This window comes from Scyliorhinus canicula, chromosome 16 (assembly GCF_902713615.1).
Source record: "Scyliorhinus canicula chromosome 16, sScyCan1.1, whole genome shotgun sequence".
Classification (NCBI taxonomy): Eukaryota; Metazoa; Chordata; class Chondrichthyes; order Carcharhiniformes; family Scyliorhinidae; genus Scyliorhinus; species Scyliorhinus canicula.
This window is the reverse complement of record NC_052161.1, coordinates 71,965,261-71,985,578: the sequence shown is the minus strand read 5'-3', so window position 1 is coordinate 71,985,578 and position 20,318 is coordinate 71,965,261. Positions and strand designations below refer to the sequence as shown.

Here is a 20,318-nt window from a genome sequence, read left to right as displayed (position 1 = left end):
TGGTCAAGAAAGCATGGAATGTTTTCCTTTTATTGAGTGAGGTATTTTATACAAACGCAGGAACTCTACAAAACGCAGGTTTGGCCACGGCTGGGGTTTTGTGTACCGTTCTAGTCGCCACATTACAGGAAGGACATAATTGCTCTGGAGAAAGCGCAGAGGAGATTTACAAGAATGTTGCCAGGGCTCGAAAATTGCAGCTATGAGCAGAGATTGGATAAGCTGGGATTGTTTTCCTTAGAAACGAGGAGGCTAAGGGGTGACCGAATTGAGGTGGACAATATTACGAGGGGCCTACACAGGGTAGACAAGACAGACTCGTTTTCCCCTCACTGAGGGGTCAATTACCAGGAGGCATGATTGATGAATAATTAGAGGAGATATGAGGAAAAAACCTTTCACCCAGAGGGTGGTGGGCATCTGGAATTTGCTGCCAAGTTGGTGTTAATAATAATAATCTTTATTATTGCCACAAGTAGGCTTACATTAACACTGCAATGAAGTTGCTGTGAAAATCCCCTAGTCGCCACATTCCGGCCCCTGCTCGAGTACACAGAGGGAGTATTCAGAATGTCCAAATTACGTTGCGGCTGAAACACTTAACCCATTTAAAAGGCTTCTGGATCTGAAGTGCTGTAACCTGCTAGACTATGGATCAGGTGTTGGAAAGTGGGATCCAGATGGGTGGCTAGTTTATTTTTTTTTCCTGGGTGCAGACTTGATGGCTGAATGGCCTCTTTCTGCGCTGTCACTTTTCTATGGTACCAATCATATTCAACTTAAAACTTGGAAGTTGTTGTCTTTTGTATGTTTCTGTATAGGCTCTGTACTTGCAGGATGGCCTGGGATTCTGTTATTGATACACCAGGATGTTTGCTACTTAAACATTCTTGAATCCACCTGAGTGAGCAGATGAAGCTCCAGTTCTCATCTGAAGCACGTTACCAAAACATGAAATCCAATAGCGTTTGATATACTTTCACAACAACAACTTCTTCATTTACTTTCCTGGTGCTAGGGGCGGTTAGAGAATTCAATCCTTGAGGTGACAAACGATAATATTTGATGAGTGCGTTTTAACAGGTTTGCTGTGTTGGAATATGGATTATGAAGGTTACAGTTGGAATTTTCAATCTCAGGTATGAACACTATGCTATGACAAAATGTTGTCCATTTTCAGTATCACAATATTTGGGACTGTTCTAAATGAAAGTCAAGTGGCTTTAATTAAAAAAAATAGTGGCTCTGCTGCTGCCTTCCTTATCAATGGTCTCTGGTGTTGCGATATTACATTTAATCCAGCTACTAATCTGGGTCTGTCCCTTTTTAAAACCCATTGTTCTCAATGGGCAAATCCAGGTTTTTGATTAATACAGTGTTGAGGCTTGATTGACCATCTGCTTGTAAGCCTCAGGCTGCAGGTTTTTGTTTCAAGGATATTTTGTACTTCAGCAAAATGTGACGATTTGAAATGTGGAGTCTGGTGTCGCAAACTGGACGCAAGAATTTTATATTTAATTTTGCGTTTCATTCATGTCTCCATTTCCCAGGCAGCCAGGTTTACAGTATAAAAAATGCACTGTTTATATAATTTCTGCCAGGGCTGCGTAGAAATCGCCAGTAGCTTGCTGTGCTGAAATTGGCTGCTGCGTTTCCTATATTACAAATCATTACACTTCAAAAAGTACCTCACCGCCTGAAAAGAGTTTTGGGACACCCTGGAGCATTTGAGGCGCTATGTAGTTACAGGGCTTTTGTTAACATTCTGCCACTTTCTCATTACAGACTGGAGGATAGTAGACAGATAGTAGGCCGCAACTAGAATATTGCGTCTAGTTCTGGTCAGCACGCTTTAGAAAGGATGTGAAAGTCCTAGATAGGGTGGAGAGGAGATTCACCCAAATGATTCCAGGGATGAGGTTCGCAAGAATGATCCCTGAAATGAAGGGCTTGTCATATGAGGAGCGGTTGAGGACTCTGGCTCTGTACTCAATGGAGTTTAGAAGGATGAGGGTGGATCTCATTGAAACTTGCAGAATACTGAGAGGCCTAGATAGAGTGGACGTGGAGAGGATGTTTCCACTTGTAGGAGAGACTAGAACCAGAGGGCACAGCCTCGGACTGAGGGGTGATCCTTTAAAACTGAGATGAGGAGAAATTTCTTCAGCCGGGGTGGTGAATCTGTGGAACCCATTGCTGCAGAAGACTGGAGGCCAAGTCACTGAGTGTGCTTAAGACAGATAGATAAGTTCTTGATTAATAAGGGGATGAGGGGTTATGGGAAGAAGGCGGGAGAATGGGGATGAGAAACATAGCAGCCATGATTGAATGGCGGAGTGAACTCGATGGCCGAATGGCCTAATTCTGCTTCTATATCTTATGGCCTTCTGAGGAATTTGAGCTGCAAGGTTAGATTGTGGAGGCTGGGGTTGTTTCCCTTGGAGCAAAGGAGATTTGAGGGGAAATTTGATGGAGGTAAATTATGACCGGTTTGGATAAGTTGATAAAGAAAAGCTGTTCTTCACAGTCGATGGTACATGGACCAGGGAGACATATTTTGATGGTTTTGGGCAAGATATACAAGAGGAGGGGGGTGGAGGTGGAGGTGTGGAAGAACTCTTACACAGTGAATGGTAGTCTCTGCCTCCGAGGGTAGTGGAAGTGGAGACAATCAATGATTTCAAAAGGAAATTGGATGGACACATAAGAGAAATAAACAGGTGGGGAATAGAGTAATGGAATAGAACTATCTGGGGTTCTCTGCAGTGAACCAGCATGCACCTGATGAACTGAATGACCTCCTCCTATGCCTCTATTGACTCTTAGGACTCTGATATCCAGGGAAAAATCGACTTTGAGACTCGGATGCGGGAAGGGATCTGCAAACTTCTTGCTGCCTCCAGTCAGCGGGATCAGGTCCTGCACGTTGCCAAAAACCTGCTCACCTGTAATGCTCGCATCCTCCACTATGTGGCCGAGTTACAGAGGCACAGAGAGGAGCACACCTTGCCCAAAGAGGCACCCAGGTAGGCTGCAACTAGAACCTTGTAGGATGTATTTCTCTTGCTTTTCCATTTAGCTGCTTGATTGTTGTCTCTTCAGCTTACTTTATCGATTGTTTACAGCTCCATCATAATAAAGAAACCATAAGAACAGTCTCCCTGTAGCCCGAGCCCGATCCTGATGAATATTTTTACACAGTACAGAGAGTCCCACAGCTTCATTGGACTTTTGTGAACAAACTCGGACTCGCCACTATCCCATACAGTACAAATAGAATAAAGGTTCCAGTTTGATAATGGATGTCATTGAAAGCCCTGTAGTAAATCCACGAAAAGTACCATATGGTGTTTTAGAAAGGAATACTGTACTATTTTGTGAAAACCTTTTAAAAATGTGCCTGTAGGGGTTGACTCCTTTAATGCCAGAGAAACAAATCACCCTTTCTTCTTGATGAAGAATTGTAAAGGGCTTTTTTGTAATGGCATTATTGTACTTCAATATTCACTTGTTTGGAATAGTGGGGATTAGAAAGCACGGTTGCACTGCTGCCTCATATCGCCAGGGACCCGGGTTCAATTCTGGCCTTGTGGGTGACTGTGTGGAGTTTGCACGTACTCCCATTGTCTGCGTGGGTTTCCTCCAGGTGCTCCGATTTCCGTCCAAAGATGAGCAGGTGGATTGGCCATAATAAATTACCCCTTAAGTGTCTAAAGATGTGCAGGTTAGGTGCAGTTATGGGAATAGGGTGGGGAGTGGGCCTAGTAATAAGGGTCGGTGCAGACTCGGTGGGCCAAATGGCCTCCTTCTGCACTACAGGGATTCTATCTGCAGAGCAGCATATTACAGACAAATGATAGATACAGAGATTGCAATATGTTGCATGCATGTAACATGCTGCCTCTGTGACCTGTATGTTAGTAACACCCTTTTCGAGTCAGTATTTTTCAGACCATGCTTAATGTTTGTTATTTATTCCACAGGTTGTCAGGCACTCAGATGAAAGAGCACTCGCCATGCTCTGGAAAAGTTGCAATATCTGGTACTACCATTTATGCATGTACTTTGTGTTGATTTCCCATCTCCAATTACAAATAATAATAATAACCCTTTATTGTCACAAGTATGAAGTTACTGTGAAAAGCCCCGAGTCGCCACATTCCGGCGCCTGTTCGGGTAAGCTGGTACGGGAATTGAACCTGCGCTGCTGGCCTCGTTCTGCATCACAAACCAGCTGTCTAGCCCACTGAGCTAAACCAGCCTCTCAAAGGCAGTTTACGTCTACGATCATAATATTGCCAGTTCCACCCCTGCCCCTCGCCGGCCTCCCAGCTCCACCCTCCAAGATCTTGATCTAGTCCAAATCTCGACGGCCCGTTTCCTGAGCCACACCAAGGCTCGTTCACCTATTACCTCTCCATGCGCCGACCGACATTGACATCCGGTCCACCAGCACCTGAGTTTTTAAATTATCATTCTTTTGTTCAAATCCCTCCATGGCCATACGCCATTCATTCTTTGTAACCTCATCCAGCCCCATAAACCTTGGAGATCAGGACTGTCGGAGGACACAGCAGGATTTAGATTGTTTGGAGACTTGGGCGGCGAGATGGTAGATGGAGTTTAATCCGGACAAATGTGAGGTAATGCATTTTGGAAGGTCTAATACAGAAAGGGAATATACAGTGAATGGTAGAACCCTCAAGATTATTGACAGTCAGAGATCTAGGTGTACGGGTCTACAGGTCACTGAAAGTGGCAACACAGGTGGAGAAGATAGTCAAGAAGGCACACGGCATGCTTGCCTTCATTGGCCGGGGCATTGAGTATAAAAATTGGCAAGTCACGTTGCAGCTGTATAGAACCTTAGTTAGGCCACACTTGGAATATAGTGTTCAATTCTGGCTACCACACTACCAGGATGTGGAGGCTTTGGAGAGGGTGCAGAAGAGATTTCCTAGGATGTTGTCTGGTATGGAGGGCATTAGCTATGAGGCGAGGTTGAATAAACTTGGTTTGTTCTCACTGGAACGACGGAGGTTGAGAGGCGACCTGACAGAGGTCTACAAAATTATGAGGGGCATAGACAGAGTGGATGGTCAGAGACTTTTCCCCAGGTTAGAGGGGTCAATTAGGGGGCATAGGTTTAGAGGAGGTGTACAAGACAAGTTTTTTTTTGCACAGGGTAGTGGGTGCCTGGAACTCGCTGCCGAAGAAGGTGGTGGAAGCTGGGACAATAGTGACGTTTAAGGGGCGTCTTGACAAATACATGAATAGGATGGGGGTAGAGGGATACGGACCCCGGAAGTGTAGAAGATTTTAGTTTAGACGGGCAGCATGCAGCATGGTCGGCGCAGGCTTGGAGGGCCGAAGGGCCTGTTCCTGTGCTGTACTTTTCTTTGTTCTAACCCGGCTTCCATTCAGTTCTGACTTTTTGTACAATTCTTTCACACACACACATACACCCCCCCACCCCCCCCCCCCCCCCCCCCCCCCCCCCGGGAATTTGGTGATGACTTGCATGTCTGTAATTCTGTTTTCTTCAGTACTAATCTTGTGTTACTCTTCAGTACTAATCAGCTGGGTAGCACTGTTGCTTCACAGCCCCAAGGTCCCAGCTTCGATTCCCGGCTTGGGTCTCTGTCTGTGCGGAGTCTGCATGTTTTTCCCTGTGTCTGCGTGGGTTTCCTCTGGGTGCTCCTGTTTTCTCCGCAAGTCACAAAAGACTTGCTTATCGGTGAATTGGACTTTCTGAATTCTCTCTCTGCGTACCCAAACAGACACCGGAATGTGGCGACTAGGGGCTTTTCACAATAACTTCTTTGCAGTGTTAATGTAAGCCTACTTGTGACAATAAAGATTATTATTTTTTATTATTATCTTGTGTTACTCTTCAGTACTAATCTTGTTTTGTCTTTTTATTTCCAAATACCCTCATTCTGGGAATACATAACAAAATCTAACTCCTTTATTATGCTGGGAGTCAGACACACAAACCTGAACACTAAAGTTGTCCATTGTGATTTAAGGACCCTGGCTTGATCCCAGCTTCTTGGTGAAGCCAGTCCTATTCCATTGTTGTAGAAGCCAGGTCCTTCAATTGTACTGCAAAAGGTTTTATCACATCACCTCCTGCCCCTAGGTGTCCCCACCTCCATGCTTTTACCCCATTAGTCCCCACGTTCACATTTATAATGGATACTGCCTGTGTCAACTTGCTGCAGTGCCTCAGCTGTGTGAACAAAACATAGTAAGAAGTCTTACAACACCAGGTTAAAGTCCAACAGCTTTGTTTCAAACACTAGCTTTCGGAGCACTGCTCCTTCCTCAGGTGAATGAAGAGGTATGTTCCAGAAACATATATATAGACATATGGAGTTTTTTGCTCCTCAGATATGTAAAATTGAAGTTAGAAGCTTACCTGTATACTTGCATAGTTATTGTACTATACCATTGTATACGCGTGATTTATGTTTTTGTCTTTGCAGATATTCGAATTCCATTAATGTGGAAAGATTCTGATCACTTCAACAACCGGGGCAGTATGTACTCGGAAACTGCTGTTGTTTGTTTTTGACTCTTGACCCCTTGTTTTGTGGTGTTAACCTTGTCTCCTTGTGTTAGGGGGTCAGCGTTTTGCCGTGTTTTGCCTGGTGAAGATTGGAACTCAGATTTTTGACACTGAGATGGTCACGGTGGATAGGACTCTCACTGATATCTGCTTTGAGAATTTGATGATTTTGTGAGTATTTTGAAGTTGTCGAGCTTTGCATGCGGTTTCATCCATGAGTCATAGAAGAGATAAGGAAAATGCGTCCTTTTAGTTCCTAGTTAGTTTTTGCACTTGTCAGGAAGGAAGACCTCCATTTATATCGCACCTTCCCTGACCACAGGACATCCCAAAGTGCCAATGAAGTACATTGAAAGTGTAGGCACTGTTGTACATGGGAGCCAATTAACTCACAGCAAAGACCCGCAAACAGCAGTCGCACAAATGGCTAGATCTAGGTGCTGGTTGGAAGAGTAATATTGGTCAGGAGACTGGGGAGCAACACTGCCCTCCTCAAATTATTTTTTTTTAATGTATTTTATTACAAACGTGTATCAAAGCAGGTTACAACAAATAAACACCCCGGGAAACATATATTTCCCAACAATCAACTATACAGTCGATACAGATTTTCACCCTCCCCCACCCCCCGTGACGAACAGCACCTCAAACACGGTCACAAACATTCCCCACCTTTTCTCAAACTCCTCTGCTGAGCCCCTTAACTCATACTTTACCTTCTCTAAATGCAGAAAGTCGTACAGGTCACCCAACCATGCCGCTACCCCCGGTGGCGATGCCAACCGCCACTCCAGTAAAATTCACCACCATGCAATCAGAGAGGTGAAAGCCACGACATCAGTCTCCATGAGCTCCGGCTTCTCTGAAACCCCAAATATCGCCACCAGAGGGTCCGGGTCCACTCCCTCCTCCACTATCCTGACTGAGACCGTGAACACTCTTGCCCAGAATCTTTCCAATTTTTCACAACCCCAAAGCATGTGCGAGTGATTCGCTGGCCCCCGCCCCTACCTCTCACACTCATCTGTTACCCCCTGAAAGAACCCACTCATTCTCGCCCGAGTCATATGCACCCTGTGCACCACCTTAAACTGTATCCGGCTCATCTTTTCACAAGAGGATTGTGGGGGTGCGACCCACGCAGACACTGGGAGAAAGTGCTAACTCCACAGGAACAGTGACCGGGACTGAACCCGGTTCCTTGGCGTGTGAGGCAGCAGTGCTGGCTACTGTGCCACCTTGCTGCCCATTACCCATTCCTTTTGTTTTAATAAAATAATTTTTATTGGAATTTTTTACAGAAAATATTAAAAAATATAACAACAAATAATAATATGCAACAAACTACCCCATAACAACCGTAACACCCCCCCAAACCATATCAACACATGTATCCCATCCCCCCGTCCCCCAACCCCAACAAGAGAACTTAACCATAAATTAAAATTAAATAAATCAAATTTAAATAAACTAAACAAACATAGTCCTCATCTCTCCCCCCCCCCCCCCCCCCCCCCCCCCCCCCCCCCCCGGCTTGCTGCTGCTACTGTCCCAGTACCCTATTGTTGAGCCAGAAAGTCGAGGAAAGGTTGCCACCGCCTGAAGAACCCTTCTACTGATCCTCTTAGGGCGAATTTAACCTTCTCTAGTCTAATAAAACCTGCCATGTCATTGATCCAGGTCTCCACACTCGGGGGCCTCGCATCCTTCCATTGTAGCAAAATCCTTCGCCGGGCTACTAGGGACGCAAAGGCCAGCACACCGGCCTCTTTCGCCTCCTGCACTCCCGGCTCCACCCCAACCCCAAAAATCGCAAGTCCCCATCCTGGCTTGACCCTGGATCCCACCACCCTTGACACCGTCCTCGCCACCCCCTTCCAGAACTCCTCCAGTGCCGGGCATGCCCAGAACATATGGGCATGGTTCGTTGGACTCCCCGAGCACCTGACACACCTATCCTCACCCCCAAAGAATCTACTCATCCTCGACCCAGTCATGTGGGCCCTGTGCAGCACCTTGAATTGAATGAGGCTAAGCCGCGCACACGAGGAGGAAGAATTAACCACCTCCAGGGCATCAGCCCATGTCCCGTCTTCGATCTGTTCCCCCAGTTCACCCCCCCCCCACTTAGTTTTCAGCTCCTCTACTAATGCATCTTCCACCTCCTGCATAACCTTGTAGATATCGGCTATCTTCCCCTCTCCAGACCCCTGAAAGCACCCTGTCCCTCACCCCCCTCGCGGGAAGCGCAAGGAATCCCTCCACCTGCCGTCTAGCAAATGCCTTTAACTGGAGATACCTGAACATGTTTCCCGGTGGGAGCCCAAATTTCTCCTCCAACTCCCCCAGGCTCGCAAACCTCCCGTCGATAAACAGGTCCCTCAGCTGTCTGATGCCCGCTCTGTACCAACCCTGAAATCCCCCATCCATGTTCCCCGGGACGAACCTATGGTTCCCCCTCAATGGAGCCCCCCACTTCTCCCCTATGTCACCTCCACTGCCCCCAAATCTTGAGGGTAGCCGCCACCACCGGACTCGTGGTATACCTCGTGAGGGAGCGGCCACGGCGCCGTTACCAGGGCCCCCAGGCTCGTATCCCCACAGGACGCTCTCTCCATCCGTTTCCATGCTGCCCCCTCCCCCTCCATCTCCATCACCCACTTGGGCAAGCACCGGAAGAGGAACAAGAACCTCGGGAGAACCGTCATTTTGACGGACTGCACTCTACCCGCCAGCGACACGGCACCATGTCCCACCTTTTGAATTCCTCCTCCATCTGCTCCACTAGTCTGGTGAAGTTAAGCTTATGGAGAGTCCTCCAACTCCTGGCCACCTGCACCCCCAGGTACCTGAAACTCTTCACTGCCCTCCTAAAAGGGAGCCTCCCAATTCCCTCCTCTTGATCTCCCGGGTGCACCACAAAAACCTCGCTCTTTCCTAAACTTAGCTTATAGCCCGAAAAGCCCCCAAATTCCGCTAACAGCTCCATCACCCCCGGCATTCCCCCCTCTGGGTCCGCCACATACAACAGCAGGTCGTCCGCATACAGCGATACACGATGTTCCTCCCCACCCCGCACCAAACCCCTCCATCTCCCTGACTCCCTCAACGCCATAGCCAGAGGTTCAATCGCCAGTGCAAAGAGCAAGGGGGACAGGGGGCACCCCTGCCTGGTCCCACGATAGAGCCTAAAGTACTCCGATCTCCTTCCATTTGTAACTACACTCGCCATCGGAGCCGCGTAGAGCAGCCTCACCCATTTGATGAATCACTCCCCAAATCCAAACTGCTCCAGCACCTCCCACAGGTACCCCCACTCAACTCTATCAAACGCTTTCTCTGCGTCCAGCGCCACCACTATCTCCGCCTCCCCCTCCACTGCCGGCATCATGATAACATTTAGCAGTCTCCACACATTCGTGTTGAGCTGCCGCCCCTTGACAAATCCTGTCTGATCTTCGTGGATCACCTCTGGCACACAATCCTCTATCCTGGTGGCCAGGATCTTCGCCAGCAACTTAGCGTCTACATTGAGGAGCGAGATAGGCCTGAATGATCCACACTGCAAGGGGTCCTTATCCCGCTTTAGGATCAAAGAGATCAGTGCCTGCGACATCGTCGGGGGCAAAGCCCCCCCCTCCCATGCCTCGTTGAAGGTTCATACCAGCAGGGGGCCCACCAGGTCCGCATACTTTTTGTAAAATTCCACCGGAACCCGTCCGTCCCCGGGGCCTTACCTGACTGCATTTGTCCAATCCCCCTGACTAGCTCCTCCAGCTCTATCGGCGCCCCAGCCCCTCTACCAGCCCCTCTTGAACCCTTGGGAAACATAGCCTGTTCATGAAGCTCTCCATCCCCTCTCTCCCCATCGGAGGTTCCGACCGGTACAGTTCCTCGTAAAAGTCCCTAAAGACCCCGTTTATTTCTGTCCCCTTCTGCACTACATTTCCACCCCCATTCTTCACTCCACCAATTTCCCTAGCCGCATCCCGCCTACGGAGCTGATGCGCCAACATCCTGCTCGCCTTCTCCCCATACTCGTATACTGCGCCCTGCGCCCTCCTCCACTGTGTCTCCGCCTTTCTGGTGGTCAGCAAGTCAAATTTGGCCTGCAAACTGCGCTGTTCCCCCAGCAACCCTTCCTCTGGTGCCTCCGCATATCTCCTGTCCACATCCAGGAGCTCCCCCACCAGTCTCTCCCTCTCCTTCCTCTCCCTACTTTCCCTGTGGGCCCGGATGGAGATCAGCTCCCCCCACATCACTGCTTTCAGAGCCTCCCAGACCATCCCCACCCGGACCTCCCCTGAATCATTGGTATCCAGATACCCCTCAATGCTTCTCCGAACCCTCCTACACACCTCCTCATCCGCCAGCATCCCCACATCCAGGCGCCAGAGCGGGCGCTGGTCCCGCGCCTCCCCCATCTCCAGATCAACCCAGTGCAGAGCATGGTCCGAAATCGCTATGGCCGAATACTCGGCATCCTGCACCCTCGGAATCAATCCCCTGCTCAGGACAAAAAAATCTATCCGGGAATAAACCCTATGGACATGAGAGAAAAAGGAATACTCCCTCGCTCTTGGTCTCCCAAACCTCCAGGGATCCACCCCTCCCATCTGGTCCATGTATCCCCTCAGTACTTTGGCCGCCGCCGGTCTCCTACCTGTCCTTGCACTGGACCGGTCCAGTGTGGGATCCAGCACTGTGTTAAAGTCTCCCCCCATGATCAGGCCCCCTGCCTCCAGGTCCGGGATGCGGCCCAACAAGCGCCTCATGAAGCCCGCATCATCCCAATTCGGGGCATATACATTCACCAGCACCACCTTCTCTCCCTGCAGCCTACCCTTCACCATGATATATCTGCCCTCCTTGTCCGATACCACCTCAGCCGCCTCGAACACCACCCTCTTCCCCACCAGAATCGCCACCCCCCCGGTTCTTCGCGTCCAATCCTGAGTGATAAACCTGCCCCACCCACCCCTTCCTCAGACAAACCGGTCCGCCACCTTCAGGTGGGTCTCCTGGAGCATAGCCACGTCCACCTTCAGCCCCCTCAGATGAGAAAATACCCTGGTTCTCTTAATCGGCCCATTCAGCCCCCTCACGTTCCAGGTAATCAGCCGGATCAGAGGGCAACCCGCCCCCCTCCCCTGCCGGCTAGCCATAGCTTATCAAATGTTTGCCCCAGGCCAGCACACCCCGCCCGACCCGTTCCCCATGGCGATAATGCCTCTCCTCTTCCCCTCCTGGCCCTCACCAGCTCCTTCCTGGTCATTCCAGCAGCAACCTGGTATCCCCCCCCCCCGCAGGCTAGGACCCCTCCTAGCCGCAACGCACCCTCCATAGTACTTCCTTGAGTCAGCTGACTTCTGCTGACCCCGGCAGCTCCCGCCAACGCCCATCCCCTCCCGGCATGGGGTCATCCCCCTCTTGCCACACCTCCTTGGCACCGCTTCAGCGTGGGAAAGAAGACCAGTAGAGGCCCTGCCCCCACCGCCAACTCCACCCCCCCTGCCCCGCAGCGCGGGAAACCAGAGGAAAGCCCGCGCTTTCACACTGCCACACCCCACCCTTCTAACGCAGTTCCCCAACATCCAGTTTAAGCCCAACCCCCAGCCCCGTACAGAAGAGAACATATAAAACACAAACCCCCAACATTCCCCACCTAACCCACAACCATACCCAACAGACAAACCCACCCGTAAACAGAGCAAAAAGAAAAAACCAGCATACATAACACACATGTCGAAGTTAAAAAAGTTGAAAAAACAGCAACAGCGAAAACAGCAACGGCCATAGTATGTCCCCAGACCCTAGTTCGAGTCCAGCTTCTCCGCCTGTACAAAGGCCCACGCCTCCTCCGGGGACTCGAAGTAATGGTGCCGGTCCTTGTATGTCACCCACAGGCACGCAGGCTGCAACATTCCAAACCTGACCTGCTTGGCATGAAGCACCGCCTTCATCCGGTTGAACCTGGCCTGCCGCTTAGCCACCTCCGCATTCCAGTCCTGGTAGATCCTCACTACCGAATTCTCCCATTTACTGCTCCTCTCTTTCTTGGCCCAGCGCAGCACACACTCCCGGTCACTGAATCGATGGAACCGCACCAGCACCGCCCTCGGGGGCTCATTTGCCTTGGGCCTCCTGGCCATCACTCTGTGAGCTCCCTCAAGCTCCAGGGGCAGATGGAAGGACCCCGCTCCCATCAACGAGTTCAGCATCGTAGTCACATACACCGGGAGGTCCGACTCCTCCAGCCCCTCCGCCAGGCCCAGGATTCTAATCCTCAAATTCTTTCGCCTTGTGCGAACGTCCAGCTCCTCCAAGCGGTCTTGCCACTTTTTATGAAGTGCCTCGTGCAACTCCACTTTCCCCACGAGGACCACGGCCTCCTCCTCCCTCTCAGCGGCCTGCTGCTGCAACCCCCGAATAGACACCTCCTGGGCCGCCTGGGTCCCAAGCAGCTTGTTTGTAGTTGCATTCATGGAGTCCAGCAACTCAGCCTTCAGCTCCGCAAAACAAGGCAGGAGAGAGGCCTGCTGCTCCTGCGCCCACTTCCACCAGTCCTCGGGTGTCCCGCCAGCCGCCATTTTGTTCTTCATCCCACGTTTTTTTTGGGGGAGCTGCTGCAGCTTCTTCCTTCGTCCCACTCCGGGTGAGCACCATACATTGTGTGGAAAGCTCCCCCAGACACCTTCCCCCACCGGGATGCGTTAAAACAGCGCCGTTTGGGGCCCTCAAATCGGCCCAAAAGTTCCTAAATAGCAGGAGCTGCCGAACGTGCGGCTTAGCTCCGCATAGCCGCAACCGGAAGTCCCCCATTACCCATTCCTAATTGCCCGTAAGAAGGGTCTGCTGAGCCGGTGAGAAGGGGTCGATGCAGTGCATATTTACCAGAATGATAATGGCATTCGTTTACAAGGACAGGTTTAATCGATTAGGCTCGTGATCCCTCAAGTTTAAAAGTTCAAGGGGGTCTTTAAGTGCGGCGTTTAAGATGATTAAAGAATTTTGTGCAGGTAGATAAGGCAAACTGTTTATTTTGGTGGGAGAATCCAGAACGAGGGGGACATAACCTTAAACTTACAGCTAGGGTTTTCCAGAAAGCATTTCTTGCAAAGTGGGAATCTGGAACATCTTCCCACAAACTGCTGCAGAGATTGAGGACTAATTGACAGTTTCAAAACTGCGATTGAGAGATTTTTGTTAGGTAATAATATTAAGGAATATGGAACCACAGCAGATCAATAGAGTTAAAATACTGATCTGCCATGATCCTATTGAATGGCAGAACAGACTGAATAGGGCTGAATGGCCTCCTGCTATTCTGTGACTTAAATACAGCTGTTGGAATGTTGTATTTAACTGCCATGGGCATGATCCTGACCTTAATGGCGAGGAAGGAATAATTCAGTCTAACAATAATCTTTATTATTGTCACAGGAGACATTTCTTCACAGAGTGGAATTCAATACCACAGGAAGTAGTTGATGCTAAAACTTTGAATATATTCAAGAGGCGGCTGGATATAACAGTTGGGGAGATTGGGATCAAAGGCTATGGGGAGAAAGCAGGATTAGGCTATTGAGTTGGATGATCAGTCATGATCGTGATGAATGGCGGAGCAGGCTTGAAGGGGTAAAATGCCTCCTCCTGCTCCTTTCTTCTATGTATCTATGTATGTGTGTGGGTAGGCTTACATTAACACTGCAATGAAGTTACTGTGAAAATCTTCTAGCCGTCGCACTGCGGTGCCTGTTCGGGTACACCGAGTGGCTACCTTTTGGGGGGTTTCAGATTTACCGGAGCTGCAATCGCCTCACTCATAGCCCCCAGGTGATTGCTGTTTGGATGGAAGTTTTTGGGCCCACCCAGCGCCACAGTGTGGTTAAGTGACCTGCTGGAGATCTTACAGATTAAGTATCTCCTGAGAGGGTCGACGAAAGGGTTCTCTCGGAGGTGGCAGCTGCTCATTTCCCACTCCAGGGAGTTGGCCATCATCAGATGTTAGGGGGAGCGGGATCGGGGGGATTGTTTTTGGGTCTGGTTTTGGGGGATGGGGAGTTGAAATATTGGCATTGTTGTTTGAAAATGATTACGATAGTGTTTTATTTGAAAAACTTTTCTGAATAAAAATATTTTTTTTATTTTTTTTAATGTTTCTGATTGGCAGCCATTAACAATTATCACATTGAAAAGGTGCTTATATACTGTTACTTACTCGACTTAATATTCTGTGGCATGTTTAATGGATAATTAGTGTGCACTTCCAGCAGGTTCCTCAAAATAACAGGGAGGCTAAAGATAGGCACAGTTTGTGTGAAGCAAATGGCAGAACACCGTAGATTGCCCAAGTTCTGGCGGTGTGTACCTCGTGACATATCGTTTAGTCTCCTGGATGAGCTGGCCAATTTGTGTGCGTTAATAGCATGCTGCTATTTTTCCAGCAAGTTCGATTTGTATCCGTAATTAATAAGTCGTGATGATGCCACTCACCTATTTCTGTTGGCACCATTTCTGTGCAGTGATGACGTAAAGCCAGGTTTCGAATTGAGGTTGGAGGTGTATAGCTGCTGCATGGAAGAGGGACCTTCCATTGTCAATACTCCAAAAAGACTGGCCCGAAAAATCAGCACCTCTCTCAGTAGGGCAACGGGAAAGAAGCTCACGTCGGCTCTGGAGAGTGGAGACCTTGACTCCATCCTACTGACAAACCCTGTGGCAGCGTGAGTCCTTTTGAAAAATTCAGTGTGCTCTTTCTACGCAATATAATTAACACGACGTTTCTGGGCGTTTAAATTTTGTTAAAATGGGGAAAAGCTGGCATCCTGAAGAATGTTAATTCAACTTTTAGCTTTAAGCAAGGATATTAAAATGAGCAAACAGGCACAGGGGTTCGAGCGGAATGTGCGGTGCTCCTGAGGTTTCCCAGGGAATACCTATGTCTGAGCACCCTTGACTTTAGAAGAAGGTTGCAAGTCCGCTCACTTTCTTCCCCCTTTGCCCAGACCACCAGAATTTAAAGGCACACTGCAAACAGAGCTGTCTCTTAGTGGAACAAGGTTCCACCTTCAATTCTTGACCACTCAATCCCTTTCACTTTGATGTTCTTTCTATCCTTTCACATCCCTGATCTAAAGAATTCAGCACTCCAGAGGGATCCCGGAGGTTGACTAACGTCCGTGTAGATAAGAACTTCTTTCTCTTTAGCACCATGGTAGCGTTAGTCAGTCCTTCGCGATCGATCAATTGGTTCATGGTTGCGGGAGATGGAGGGGAAACAAAAGCTGCAACTTTGACAAGGCTTGATGTGCACCCGGTAACTGTTTGAAGGGATGTCTTAGCCCTATGTGCCTAGATTACATTGTCAGGATGACCAGAGACCAAGGGTAATATTCTGGGGGCCCGGGCTTGAATCCCGCCACAGCAAATTGAATCCAATAAATTTCTGAAATTAAAAGTCTAATGATGACCATGAAACCATTATTGATTGTCGTAAAAAGCCATTTGGTTCATTAATGCCCCTTAGGGAAGGAAATCTGCATTCCTCCCTGTTCTAGTCTTCTGTAACTCCAGATCCACAGCAATGTGGTTGACTCTTAACTGCCCTCTGAAATGGCCCAGCAAGCCAGTAAGTTGATTCAAACCACTACAAAGTCAATAAAAAGCACATCGGTGCAAAAGACAAGGCTGAAGCATTGGCAATAATCTTCATCCAGAAGTTAGGATTGAATGATCCATCTCTGTCTCCCCCAGAGGTCTTCATCATAGGTGCCAGTCTTCCGCCAATTTGATTCACCCCATGTGATATCAAAAAATGGGTGAAGGCACTGGATGCTGCAAAGACTATGGGCCCCAGCAATATTCTGTCAACAGTATTGAAGACGTGTGCTCCAGAACTTGCCACGCCCCTAACCAAGCTGTTCCTGTACAGCTACAACACTGGCATCTACCCGACAATGTGGAAAATTGTCCAGGTATGTCCTCTACACAAAAAACAGGACAAAACCAACCCAGCCAATTACCCCCCTATCAATCATAGAACATAGATCAGTACAGCACAGAACAGGCCCTTCGGCCCTCAATGTTATGCCGAGCCATGATCACCCTACTCAAACCCACGTATCCACCCTATACCCGTAACCCAACAACCCCCCCTTAACCTTACTTTTATTAGGACACTACGGGCAATTTAGCATGGCCAATCCACCTAACCCGCACATCTTTGGACTGTGGGAGGAAACCGGAGCACCCGGAGGAAACCCACGCACACAGGGGGAGGACGTGCAGACTCCACACAGACAGTGACCCAGCCGAGAATCGAACCTGGGACCCTGGAGCTGTGAAGCATTTATGCTAACCACCATGCTACCCTGCTGCCCCAGAATCATCAGCAAAAGGTCATCAACAGTGTTATCAAGCTACGTTTACTTAACAATAACCTACTCACTGACGCTCAGTTTGGGTTCCGGCAGGGTCACTCGGCTCCTGACCTCATTACAGCCTTGGTTCAAACATGGACAAAACAGCTGAATGCCAGAGGTGAGGTGAGAGTGACTGGCCTTGCCATCACGGCAATATTTGATCGCGTGTGACATCAAGGAAACCTAGCTAAACTGGAGTCAATGGGAATCAGGGGGGGAACTCTCCGCTGGTTGGAGTCATACCTGACATTAAGGAAGATGGTTGGGGTTGTTGGAGGTCAGTCACCTCAGTCCTGGGACAATACTGCAGGAGTTCCTCCGAGCTGTGTACTAGGCACAACCATCTTTAGCTACTTCATCAATGACCGTTCTTCCATTATAAGATCAGATGTGGGGATATTCGCTGAATGTTCAGCACCATTCATGACTCTACAGACGTTGAAGCAGTCCACTTGCAAAAGCAGAAAGACCTGGACAATATTCAGACTTGGGCTGACAAGTGGCAAGTAACGTTCGTGCCAGGCAACGACCATCTCCAATAAGAATCAATCCATCGCCTCTTGACGTTCAATGGCGTTACCATCACTAAATCCGCACTATCAACATCCTGGGGTTACCATTGACCAAAAACTGAACTGGACTAGCCATATAAATACAGTGTCTCCAAGAGCAGGATGAAGGTTAGGATCCTGCAGAGAGTAACTCCCCTCCTGACTCCCCGAAGCCTGTCCACCATCTACACAGCACAAGTCAGGAATGTGATGGATCCACTTGCCTGGGTGAGTGCAGCTCCAACAACATTCAAAAAGCTCAACACCGTCCAGGACAAAACAGCCCACTTCATTCCCTCCGTCATTGACGCAGAGTAGCAGCAGTGGGCCCACCTACAAGATGCACTCCAGGAACTCACCAACGTTCCTTGGACAGCACGTTCCAAACCCACGATCCCTGTCATCTAGAAGGACAGGGGAGGTTCTCCTCCTATCTACTCACCATCCTGACTTGGAAATATATTGCAGTTCACTGTCGCTGGGTCAAAATCGTGGAATTCCTTCTCTAACAGCACAGTGGGTATACCTACACCACATGGTATGCAGTGATTCAAGAAGGCAGCTCACCATCACCTTCTCGGGGGCAATTCGGGATGGGCAACAAATGCTGGCCTAGCCAGCGACACCCACGTCCCGTAAAAATGATTTTTTTTTAAAAAGGTCAAATGGTAAGTATAGCATGCTTAAGGGGCAGCCTTGGAACTATGGTTCCTAAAGCTCTCCACCACTGGAGGTTTTCCTCACCTCGTGTCCCAAGTCTGTTGGATGCTAATTGGGTTGACCGCTGTGGTTAGTCGTCAGCTCCAGCTTTGTTGTATCAACCAAGTGACAGGAAGGTAGAATGTGAACGAAATGGACCCTGGTAATTTGATTTGCTGAGCAATCTCGGTGGCTTGGAGCTAATTGAGTCCACGGAAGTGCTCTGATTTTTGTTTTTGGCTTGTGTGCGTGGTAGATATTGCAGCAGAGTAACATTGTGATCTTTCCCCACTCCCCCACCCCACCCCTCGCCACACCAGTGGTGTCAAATATCATCTGCTTGCAGAAACTATACTCAAACTGGATGATGCTGAAGCTAGCTTCCGAACTCACGGTCTCAGTATCCTAGGAAACGGTGAGTATACCTCTCTTTACAGTGTCATGACCACACAAAAGGCGCTTCCTTAAAATTAAAAATTAAAATCGCTTATTGTCACGAGTAGGCTTCAATGAAGTTACTGTGAAAAGTCCCTAGTCGCCACATTCCGGCGCCTGTTCGGGGAGGCTGTTACGGGAATTGAACCGTGCTGCTGGCCTGCCTTGGTCTGCTGTAAAAGCCAGCGATTTAGCCCAGTGATCTAGCCAAATGATCTGGGAGCTAAGAGTTTGTGTGTGCATATGTAGCCTACTCTTAATAGATGAGTGGATTCAGTTTGAAAATAACTCCGACCAGCTTTTGTCGCAAAAATTAAAAGCAGATAAAGATTTTTTAAAAACTGAAAGATGAGATTTCAACTCGGCTTCTGTGAGATATTGTTGCGGGGCCCATTGCTGGGAGGTCCTTCTTTCCGAAGTGAAGGGCTTGTAACTTGAGGTTGGGTTTAGCAGTTGCAATGCCTTCTGCAGTCAACCAGTCGGTGTTTGCCTTGGTCGGGTGGACACGGCAGGTTTTTAGGAGAGGGCGAGAGAGAATGTTTCCTACACCTCACTCATTCTGTGGCAGTGGCACATTTGTAAGTGTCAGGACTCTATCGGCCGAATATCTGTCGATTTATTTTCTTCCTGGAGCTCTGCATTCAATTGACTGATGCCAAACAGACTTTATATAGTTCCAAAAATTAAAATGGTTGCTATGAATACCATTGAAGCATTGTTCCTCCCAGATAAAGACGTCAATATGTTGAGGTCCTTTTGAAGTCCCTTCCTGTCTCCTGTTTCCTCAAATGTAAAGGTTTTTCACACCACTTACAATTCACCGGGCATCCCAGGAGGGGTGTTTGCAGCTTGTTTAATGACTCTTTGTAGCCACTCCAAAGATATGAGTCTTAAGAGGATTGAAAAAACACCAGAATGTGCCATATGTTGTTTGTCCTACTTCCATTTTAAAAATACTTTGTAATTCCGTGTACAACACAAATGTACCTTTTCAAATAGCTGTCCTTGTAATCTGTAATGCAATTATTACACGCTTGTGACATCGTTTACAAGCCCTTTCTGCCTATGTGATGCCACAAGTCCATGGTGGCCACCTCTGGTTGGGGGATTTATCGCATTAGCTGGGGCTTTCTGCCTCTGCATGCCGCCAGGCTCTTCCTGTCCTACCGCACGCCAGTGGAATTATGGCTGACCCGCCGCAACTCACACGACAGGGCTGCAAAATCCCGGCCATTGTCTCCATCTCTAGCTACCCCAGACACGCACCCACTCCTGCTACTGCTCATCCAACATGTCCATCATTCTTGATCCAGGGAGTGGACAGAATGTGGGACATTTTATCATGTGCATTGTTGAGCTTCCTCTTGTAAATGGCATCCATTAGTACCCAAGGTGGAAAGGAACAGGAGGGAATGTTAATAGTGTTCAGATGACGTACGTTGGCAGAAGTTTGTCCAGAGCGTTAACGCTGATACAGACCTGATGGGCTGAATGGCCTATTGTGTGGTAAGTTTGCTGTAATCGCCATGGTCCTCTGCTTCTTGCCCCAACATTGTGCAGATTCCTCGCTATCAGATAGGTGGCACAGTGGTTCGCACTGCTGCTTCACAGCGCCAGGGACCCGGGTTCATTTCCAGC

At 48.7% G+C, this 20,318-nt stretch overlaps 1 protein-coding gene across 1 annotated transcript in view; it reads left to right on the top strand.

The window, feature by feature from the left end:
- Nucleotides 1–20,318, top strand: part of LOC119979766 (rhotekin-2-like) — a 61,585-nt gene that overhangs the window by 25,390 nt on the left and 15,877 nt on the right. Inside the window, exons 2-7 of the mRNA XM_038822398.1 lie at nucleotides 2,827–3,026; nucleotides 3,984–4,042; nucleotides 6,489–6,542; nucleotides 6,625–6,742; nucleotides 15,097–15,297; nucleotides 18,566–18,660. Coding sequence (XP_038678326.1) covers nucleotides 2,827–3,026; nucleotides 3,984–4,042; nucleotides 6,489–6,542; nucleotides 6,625–6,742; nucleotides 15,097–15,297; nucleotides 18,566–18,660 — 727 coding nt within the window. The remainder of the gene's footprint in view (nucleotides 1–2,826; nucleotides 3,027–3,983; nucleotides 4,043–6,488; nucleotides 6,543–6,624; nucleotides 6,743–15,096; nucleotides 15,298–18,565; nucleotides 18,661–20,318) is intronic.